This window comes from Schistocerca gregaria, chromosome 2, assembly GCF_023897955.1.
Source record: "Schistocerca gregaria isolate iqSchGreg1 chromosome 2, iqSchGreg1.2, whole genome shotgun sequence".
Classification (NCBI taxonomy): Eukaryota; Metazoa; Arthropoda; class Insecta; order Orthoptera; family Acrididae; genus Schistocerca; species Schistocerca gregaria.
In genome coordinates this window covers 468,065,923-468,076,392 of record NC_064921.1, presented here as the reverse complement: position 1 = coordinate 468,076,392, position 10,470 = coordinate 468,065,923, and the positions used below count along the sequence as shown (strand labels likewise).

Sequence of the window (10,470 nt, the reverse complement as noted above, 5' to 3'; positions counted from 1 at the left end):
TTTCGCGGTGCCATGCTCCAATAAAATGTTATAGTTTTACAAGCCTTGTCATTTCGAATGAAACGCTAGAGATTAAGACAGACACCTATCGAAAGCACCAGTGTTTTACTCTAAATGACGCGGCTTGTTAATCTATACGATTTTATTGATGTCAGGTGTCTTTTGTGGTTGACACCGCTACTTACGTGTGGGCCGCATGGGCGTCAGTTTCTTGCTGCCTCTTCCGTTCTGTTCTGTTAGTTGTCTGTTCGTGCGTATGATTCACGTAGCCTTATGTTTTACATGGATCATTTTTACTTTTGACTAATTCATATGGCTATGCTGTAGCATTTATGTGGATCATATATGGATCATTTTACTGTTGGCGAAGCTTTGTGATTTCTTGTCTCTTTCCATACAATATGTAAAACGTAAATTTATTTTATGTTTCCACTGTATTTAATTTTTGACGTTTTTATGATGCACTTATGACTTCCATGTACTGGTTGTAATACATTGGTGTGCCAAAGAAACTGTTATAGACATGCGTACTCAAATACAGAGATATGCAAACAGGCAGAATACGGCGTTGCGGTCGGCAACGCCTTTATAAGACAAGAAACGTCTCTCGCAGTTGTTAGATCGGTTACTGCGGCTACAGTGGCAGGTTATCAAGATTTAAGTGAGGTTGAACGCGGTATTATAATCGCCGCACGAGCGTAGGGACACAGCATCTCCGAGGTAGCGATGAAGTGGGGATTTTCCCGTACGACCATTTCACGAGTGTACCGTGAATATCAGGAATCCGGTAAAACATCAAGTCTCCGACATCGCTGCGGCCGGAATAAGATCCTGCAAGAACGGGACCAACGACGACTGAAGAGAATCGTTCAACGTGACAGGTATTTAATCCTTCCGCAAATTGCTGCAGATTTCGATGTTGGGTCATCAACTAGTGTCAGCGAGCGAACCATTCAACGAAACATCTTCGATATGGGCTTTCGGAGCCGAAGGCCCACTCGTGTAACCTTGATGTCTGCACGACACAAAACTTTACGCCTCTCCTGGGCCCGTCAACGCCGACATTAGACTGTTGATGACAGGAAACATGCCAGAGTAAGACTCAGTTTTTACAATTTCTAACACACAGTTCAACAAAACCTGACGTTTTAATCTTACAGAATGGGCATATGATTTGTGGAACTGAACAGTTCAAATTTCAAGGTGTTCAGATAGATAGTAAGCTGTCGTGGAAAGCCCACGTTCAGGATCTTGTTCAAAGGCTTAATACTGCCATTTTTACTATCCGAACGGTATCAAAAGTGAGTGATATTCGACACGTAAATTAGTCTACTTCGCTTATTTTCATTCACTTATGTCGTATGGTATTATGTTTTGGGGTAACTCTTCCCATTCTAGAAGGATATTTTTGGCTCATAAACGGGCGGTTCGGGTAATAAGTGGTGTGAGTTCACGAACCTCTTGTCGACCTCTGTTCGTGAGTCGGGGTATTTTGACATTGGCCTCTCAATATGTATATTCCTTATTGTCGTTTCTTGTTGCCAATATTAGTTTATTCCCAAGAATAAGCAGCTTTCACTCAGTTAATACTTGGCAGAAATCAAACCTCCATTTGGATCGGACTTACTTAACTCTTGTGCGAAAAGGTGTGCAGTATACTGCTGCATCCATTTTCAATAAGCTGCCACTGGAATTCAAAAATCTTAGCAGTAATCCATACGCTTTCAAATCGAAACTGAAGAGTTTCCTCATGGGTCACTCCTTCTATTCTGTCGACGAGTTCCTTGAAAAATTAAGCTGATTCTTGTTGTATTGCTGATAGCGTTTACTTAAACTTATGAACTGACTTTTTTCAGGTTCATGAACATTTATTTTTATCTGTTATTACTTTTATGTTGTAAGTTCGTGTACTGACACGTTGCATGACCTTGGAGATTTGCTCCTCAATTTGGTCCCCGGAACTTGACGTGTAAATAAAAATAAAGTTGCCTTGTCGGACAAGTCTCGTTTCAAATTGTATGGAGCAGATGGACGTGTACGGGCATGGAGACAACTTTATGGATACATGGACCCTGCATGTCAGCAGGGGACTGGTCAAGCTGGTGGAAGCTATGTAATGGTGTGGGTCGTGTGCATTCGGAGTGATATGGGACCGCTGATACGTCTAGATACGACTCTGACTGATGATACGTGCTTAAGCATCTTATCTTATCACCTGCATCCATTCTTGTCCATTGTGCATTCCGCAGGACAATGCAACACCCTCCACGTCCAGCATTGCTACAGAGTGGCTCCAGGAACACTCTTCTGAGTTTAAGCACTTCCGCTGGCCACCAAACTCCCCAGACATGAACATTATTGAGCATATCAGGGATGCCTTGTAATGTGTTGTTCAGAAGAGATCTACAGCCCCTCGTACTCTTATGGATTTACGGACAGCCCTGCAGGATTCGTGGTGTCAGTTCCCTCCAGCACTAGTTCAGATATTAGTCGAGTCCATGTTGCGTCGTGTTGCAGCACTTCTCCGTGATCGCGGGGACTCTACACATTAAGCAGGAGTACCAGTTTCTTTGGCTCTTCACTAGGTCTTATTACTTCTTCTGCGCAAGTCAGATTTATATCTTTCGAAACCTAGATATTGTTGTTGTTGTGGTCTTCAGTCCTGAGACTGGCGTGATGCAGCTCTCCATGCTACTCTATCCTGTGCAAGCTTTTTCATCTCCCAGTACCTACTGCAACCTACATCCTTCTGAATCTGCTTAGTGTACTCATCTCTCGGTCTCCCTCTACGATTTTTACCCTCCACGCTGCCCTCCAATACTAAATTGGTGATCCCTTGACGCCTCAGAACATGTCCTACCAACCGATCCCTTCTTCTAGTCAAGTTGTGCCACAAACTTCTCTTCTCCCCGATTCTATTCAATACCTCCTCATTAGTTATGTGATCTACCCATATAATCTTCAGCATTCTTCTGTAGCACCACATTTCGAAAGCTTCTATTCTCTTCTTGTCTAAACTATTTATCGTTCATGTTTCACTTCCATACATGGCACATTCCATAGAAATACTTTCAGAAACGACTTCCTGACACTTAAATAAATACTCGATGTTAACTAAGCTCTCTTCTTCAGAAACGATTTCCTTGCCATTGAAAGGCTACGTTTTATATCCTCTCTACTTCGGCCATCATCAGTTATTTTGCTCCCCAAATAGCAAAACTACTTTACTACTTTAAGTGTCTCATTTCCTAATCTAATTCCCTCAGCATCACCCGACTTAATTCGACTACATTCCATTATCCTTGTTTTGCTTTTGTTGATGTTCATGTTATACCCTCCTTTCAAGACACTGTCCATTCCGTTAAACTGCTCTTCAAAGTCCTTTGGCATCTCTGACAGAATTACAATGTCATCGGCGAACCTCAAAGTTTTTATTTCTTCTCCATGGATTTTAATACCTACTCCGAATTATTCTTTTGTTTCTTTTACTGGTTGTTCAATATACAGATTGAATAACATCGGGGAGAGGCTACAACCTAGTCTCACTCCCTTACCAACCACTGCTTCCCTTTCATGTCCCTCGACTCTTATAACTGCCATCTGGTTTCTGTACAAATTGTAAATAGCCTTTCGCTCCCTGTATTTTACCCCTGCCACCTTCAGAATTTGAAAGAGAGTATTCCAGTCAAAATTGTCAAAAGCTTTCTCTAAGTCTACAAATGCTAGAAACGTAGGTTTGCCTTTCCTTAATCTTTCTTGTAAGATAAGTCGTAAGGTCAGTATTGCCTCACGTGTTCCAACATTTCTACGGAATCCAAACTGATCTTCCCCGAGGTCAGCTTCTACCAGTTTTCCCATTCGTCTGTAAAGAATACGCGTTAGTATTTTGCAGCTGTGACTTATTAAACTGATAGTTCAGTAATTTTCACACCTGCTTTCTTTGGGATTGGAATTGTTATATTCTTCTTGAAGTCTGAGGGTATTTCGCCTGTCTCATAAATCTTGCTCACCTGATGGTAGAGTTTTGTCAGGACTGGCTCTCCCAAGGCTGTCAGTAGTTCTAATGGAATGCTGTCTACTTTGGGGGCCTTGTTTCGACTCAGGTCTTCCAGTGCTCTGTCAAACTCTTCACGCAATGTCATATCTCCCATTTCATCTTCATCTACTTCCTCTTCCATTTCCGAAACCTAGATAAAGGTTTAAATAAACTTTTGACGTGTAACTGATTGGCCGATGATTCCTATTTTATGTATAAAAAAGGCTGCTCCCAAATCTTGCCTCCGCTCCGATAAATTCCCGTCGGTGCAGGTATGGCTGGAGGAGGTTGGTGTGCGGTGCGAGGACGCGACCTTGCGGGCGATGGCAGCGGCGACGGGAAAGGGGTCGGCCGCGGTGTCGCTCTTCTACCAGGTCTTCTTCTGCCTCGAGGGCAAGGACAGGCTGCACTTCCTCGCGGAACAGGAGGTGGAGTACTATAGGATGCGCCAGAAGCGGCCGTCGCGCTTCACCGTGGAGCCCGTGCTGGAAACGCAGGAGGTGGCCGAGGAACCTGCGACGGTGGAACGCGAAGAGCCGTGCATCAGCAAGGAGGAGCTGGCCAAATTGTACAGCGAGCAGTACCACGCCCTGCTGCGCGAGTGCCGCGACTCGCACGTCGACGTCGAGGACAGGGAGGCCGCGGCGCAGTCGCCGCCCCGCAAGCCGTGCCTCGAAGTGGGCAAGACCAGCTTGTGGGCCGTGCACATACCACCGTCCTCAACGACACAGACACCCTCGACGGCTTCGGTACTCGATCGAGAATACACCCAGAGTGAGCTAGAGTGCATCCGGCAGCAAGCACGAAACTTGAGCAGCGGTGAAGCGAAGCCCAAGAAGCCGACCGCGGACGTCCTGGAGGAACCGTCCCGGAAAGAAATCGCTTACGCCACGTTTAAGAAAAGGATGCAAAAGGTAGTCCTCGGTGAACTGTGGGAGGCGTTGCTCGAAGAACAGGAGAAGCAGTTCGACCGCATGGTGACCGAAAAGCTCATCAAACAGTCTCAGTACGAGAAGAAAGCGGTGTCCAAACTCTTTTCGGTACGTAGCCACAAGCGGAAGATGGTGGAGAATCGACTACGCGTGGAAAAGATGCTACTGGATCAGCAACAGCAGGAGCTCGATAGCGCTCTTATGGAGGTGTACGACGAACAGTGCTTTCGAGAGAGCATGTCGTTGTTCGAGAGGGACCGCTTTCAGGAACTACAGAAGAGGTTGGGCGACGATAAACAGAGGAAACGCTACGAGAAGCACTTCGGAATCTGCATGGACGTTGTTAAATCCGCCGTCGACTTCGGCCTGAGAGTTTCCGAATTCAAAAAGACCAACAGAGGCATTGTGCCACAAGAACTAGTGGATCAATGGAAGGCGCTCTTCTTCAAGGGTCTCCCTATATTCGACGTTCTGGAAGGAGGCGGGGAAAGGCTCCTAGCGGAGGAGATTGTTAACGAGCTGATTGAGGAAGTGGAGCTGGAGACCGACAGGCAAATCATACTGGACGAGCACGACCTGCAAGCGTACCTGGCACTGGAGGAAACTTGGGAGGTGGCTACACTCGCTCCACACCTCGCAGGCACCGAAAGTTCACTCAATGTGCTGGGCCACGTGATCCACCGGTTACTGGCAGCAAAATACCCGTATCCTCTTCGGCCGATGCCGGCAGACATCCCGCGGTATCCAGTCACCGCGGCCCTGATAGCAGAACTAGAAGACGACAAGTTGGCTATCCTGGAGGGCCTCCTCAAACACAGAGCTGTGCACGTTGTGAAAATGGAGAATGTAATCAACTTCTGCGTGGCTGCGTTTAAAGAGGAGTGCACGCCAGACTCCAAAGCAGAAACGGAGAACAAATTGAGTAAGAAGAAAGCGAAACAACCTGCCAGCACGCCTTCGACGAAAGCCACAAAAGAAGAGCCTGTGGTTGCCCCGACAGATAAGTTTACGCAGACACCTGTTAAAATTCCTGAAGATGGTGAAGAGGAGGTATTCGAAGGGGAAGAAAAGCCACGAGAAATGTCTCCGCAGTCAAAACTCGGCCAGAGAGCTTTCGAGATTCTAGGCGTCGGGGAAGAGATTAACGATGAGCTTCTGGCATCAATGCTGATCGAATACCTAAAAAATCAGACAGAAATCAATGGATGGGTGCTCATAAATTTCCCCAAAACTTACTCGCAGGCCTCTGTCCTTGAAGAAAAGTTATCTGGGCAACAGATGCCGCCCGAGTCATCTGAAGACGACGAAGACAAAGATCCGTTTCGTGAGCAGAGGGTTTCGAGGCTATTACCCAACCCGACTCCAGCAGAACCTCCGCCTCCTTTCTCGACGTATCTAACCGCTTATATTCACGTCGAGAAACTAGAGACACCCTCGGCTTTTGAGGAGGACAATGACGAGCAACTTGACGTATTTAATGAGAATCTCTCCCCGCTTGAAAAGGTATACACGGAACAGGGCATGAATTATGCATTCTACTACGAGAGTTTTGACTTCCTTACCCTGAAACAGTTGGCGAAGACAGTTATAGGGGATATGGAAATGCCTTTAAAACCTTCAGTCGAGCTGTTTGGTGAGGGTTATGAAGATCTGGCCGAAAAAGGGAAGAAAGGAAAATCAGCGAAGAAACCGGCGAAAAAAGTGGGGGCCAAGGAGGTTAAAAGTAAGACAGAGGGAGGTATGGAGGAACTGGAGGAACTTCTTGCATCTGACATGACGTCGAAGGAGGAAAGTTTTCTGGCGAAAGAGGGAGAACCTACGGAAGAGCCAGCGAAACCTGGCGAGGAAGGTTGGCACTACGTTGACCTCCCCCAGCCACTAGACCTGCAGTGTACGCTCGCCACAATCTGGGAGAAAACTGAGTGGATGTACACGCGAGCCCTTAAGGAAATCTTCTTCAGCAAACGAATCCATTATTCTCACATCGTTCCCTACGTAAATTACGTCACTGGGCTGTTACAAAAATATATCAGGCGTCCTGATCTAAAGCAGGATGCGGTCCACGAGTTCCAGACGAGATACAACGAAATGGACGAAGATCTTCGCCAAGACGATGAGATAAAGAGCGAGCTTCATTGTAGAGTCACCGAACTGCGTCATTGTCTATGGGAAATATGCGACAGGAGAATGAAACAAGCCGAAACAGAAAGGAGAAAGATCATTTGCGAGAGCTGGATCGCGGAAGAGATGGTGGCTTTTGTAAATCTGTTCATCGCAGCTGCGGAAGTTGAATTGGATCGTTACATCGACACACTTCAGTTGATAAGCGACTATTACACGAACATGATGTCGAAACTACCGAGCGAGAAAAGGTTTGATAAAATAGCTATTCCACCACTGTCGAGTGACCCAGAACCGGGAGAGGCGCAAGAACTTGACGACTTAATACGAAAATCAAAGCTCGACTCATCGGGCTCTCTTCCCAGAAGCAGTACCAGAGACGTCTTGACGAAGGGAGTAAGCAGAGGCAGTTCTGTCACCAGAAGTGCCCGCAAGAGTAGTATAGTAACTGGAGCTTCTGTTTACAGAAGTATGTCATCGACAGCAGGTACGAGGAAGGGGGCAGTTGCCAGGATCTTGATAAACTCAGACACAAGTTTCTCCGTGCAGACCCCTTACCATAAGGCGCTCACCGCGGCCGTTTCTTCAGCTGTTACATCTGTGGAGAGAGTTGCACTGCAACTCCGAGAGATGGTTACTGCAGAAGGAAGTGCAGATGATAAGAAGAGCAAAAAGTCCACGAAAAAGGAGGACACTGCGAGAAGCGCGGCAGGTGAAACTACTCCTCTCGATAATCTCGTCACAGAGTGGGCGTACTGCGCAAACGAAGAGATGTCGAGAGTGATATATCGTCTGAATATCTTGTTGGCCAGAGGCCTAAACGATCTGACTGAAATTCTGAATGCAGTTCAGTCGATGTTTTATTCTCTCTACGAGGAAATCGGAGACAGGTACAAGCGCGAGGTGGAGAGTGTGGATAATTTGTGTCAGGTGCTTTTCACAGCCATAGAGGAAGAACAGCCGATAAGGGAACAGCTCGTGTTGGAGCAGGACATCTTCATCGTGAAGCCGAGCGTCGTGCTGCTGCCGGAGCCGCCACCTCCCACTCCCCAGCCTCTAGAAGAGCGTCGGGCTGTTGACGAGTTCCGTATCTCCCAGTTGCAGAATCTAAGGAAGAGGTTGCACCGCTTAGCACCGAGTGGTAACATGCCCGAGAGAGCTTTCGTTTCCCTTTTGGAAGACTGTTTGTTCAGTGCGACTGTGGAAGGCGAGGAACCTGTACTTCCGCCGATATGGATGGAGCTTCAAGCCGCAGACCTTCAGAACATAGTGCACAAGGTGTTCGGCAGTCAAGAATGCGTCGATTGGAGAGACTTCCTCATCTACGGGTTAGATTTGGAGTATCCTACTGAAGAGGATATCCTAGACGTGCGCCGCCAGTTCAGAGTAATGGACGTTGACGGTACGGAAACGGTGTCGTTCAGAGACTACCAGAGGGTGGTGTTTTGGTTCGAGAAGGAACTCGAAGAAGACTCGCAGCTGCGGCTGCGCAAGTTCCTGGCGAAAGACTTACTGTCCGACGTTTTCACCGCAGGCTACAACAAAGTAAGTTACACGTCACTGCTGCTGTGTTTCTGCAAGGACGAGGACGAAACGGAAGGCTTCAGGAAAGCTCTGGCTCTGTCGACGGGGAAGAGGATAGTGCTGGATCCCAGGAATCTTACGAAAGAAGGTTTCCTAACGGAGGCGGAGTTGATGAGGCTCGCAGAATCGAAACGGCGCGCCAGGAAGGCGGCGAGCACTGTAGCCGGTATTATCCTCGACGACACTATCCAGTTTACGGAGGGGGTGGTCATAGAGGAGGTTAGTGAGGAGATAGGTGGAGCCGCAGTGGCGTCGCCGTCGAAGAGTAGAGAGGTAGTGCTGTCGGTGTCGAAGAGCGATAAGAGCAGACACGCAGTGGAGTCGAAGAGTGGCAAGAGCGTGGTTGCGGAAGAGGAGGAGGAAGAGCAGGAGGCGGAAGCGGAAGAGCAGCGGCTGCTGTCGGAGCAGGCGCTGCCGCCCGAACAGTCGTGGCTGACGGAGGTGCCGATGCGGACGACGCTGTGCGTGCTGGCCGCCGCGCTGCCGTGGCTGGCGCGCCTGCCGCGGCTGCGGCAGGGCCTGCCGTCGTTGCGGGAGAGCGTGGAGCGCGTGTACGGGCCGGCGCGTTCGCTGCCCGCGTCCGCGCTGCTGGCGCACCCGCAGCTGCGCCGCCTGCTCTCGCTCACCTCCAAGTTCCGCGCCTGCAAGATGGCGGCGCTGCTCGCGCAGGCGGCCGAGGCCCGCGCACCGGCGCGCACGGGCTCCGTGCAAGCGTGAGCGGCGGACGTCGGTGGAGGGCCCTCGAGACGTGGCAGCTCCAGTTTCAATGAGCCTAAACCCTGTTTCATTTTTCTAGCCTTCTTCGCAGTTTACTCGATTCTCTGTGCCGAGTCCAACTGTGGTGCGGCCCAGTTGCGTCTCTGGTTAATAAACTAAATTGCCGTCATCTGTTTACTCCGACAAGGTCGATGTTTTTCCTGTCTTTTTTTTTTTAACACAAATGCCATTTATAACAATACACTGAGGTGACAAAAGTCATGGGATAGCGATACGCATATATACAGCTGGCGGTAGTATCGAGTACACAGGCTACAACACGACAGTGCATTGGCGGAGCTGTATTCCGTTCTCAAGTAATTCGTGTGAAAAGTCTTCCGACGCGATAATGGCCGCACGACGGGAACTAACAAGGGACTGAAGAGCCTAGAACCGCTGGGCCACTCCGGCCGGCACAGGTGTTGGAGCTAGGTGCATGGGACTTTCCATTTCGAAAATCCTTAGGGAATTCAACATTCCACATTGTCAAGAGTGTGCCGAGTATTCCCAATTTCAGGCATGCCCTAGGGAAATATTACGGCTGTAGTTTGCCCTAGCTTTCAGCCGTTCGCAGTACCAGCACAGCAAGGCCGTTTTGGTTAGTGTTACAAGACCAGATCAGTCAATCATCCAGACTGTTGCCCCTGCAACTACTGAAAGGGCTGCGGCCCCTCTTCAGGGACCACACGTTTGTGTGGCCCCTCAACAGATACCCCTCCGTTGTGGTTGCACCTACGGTACGGCTATCTATATCGTTGAGGCACGCAAGCCTCACCACCAACGGCCTTGGGAGAGCCAATCCTGACAAAACTCTACCATCTGGTGAGCAAGATGTATGTGGCAGGCGAAATACCCTCAGACTTCAAGAAGAATATAATAATTCCAGTTCCAAAGACAGCAGGAGCTGACAATTTGAAAATTACCGAACTATCAGTTTAATAAGTCACCGCTGCAAAATACTAACACGAATTCTTCACAGACGAATGGAAAAACTGGTAGAAGCCGACTCCGGGGAATATCAGTATGGATTCCGTAGAAATA

The 10,470-nt window shown here is 48.4% G+C and overlaps 1 protein-coding gene across 1 annotated transcript; it reads left to right on the top strand.

Moving 5' to 3' along the window:
• The first annotated feature begins 4,233 nt into the window (after positions 1-4,233).
• On the top strand, positions 4,234-9,390 carry LOC126335839 (sperm flagellar protein 2-like). The gene has a single exon (XM_049999308.1). The coding sequence runs from the start codon at positions 4,234-4,236 to the stop codon at positions 9,388-9,390; it is 5,157 nt and encodes a 1,718-aa protein (XP_049855265.1).
• The last annotated feature ends 1,080 nt before the right edge of the window (positions 9,391-10,470 follow it).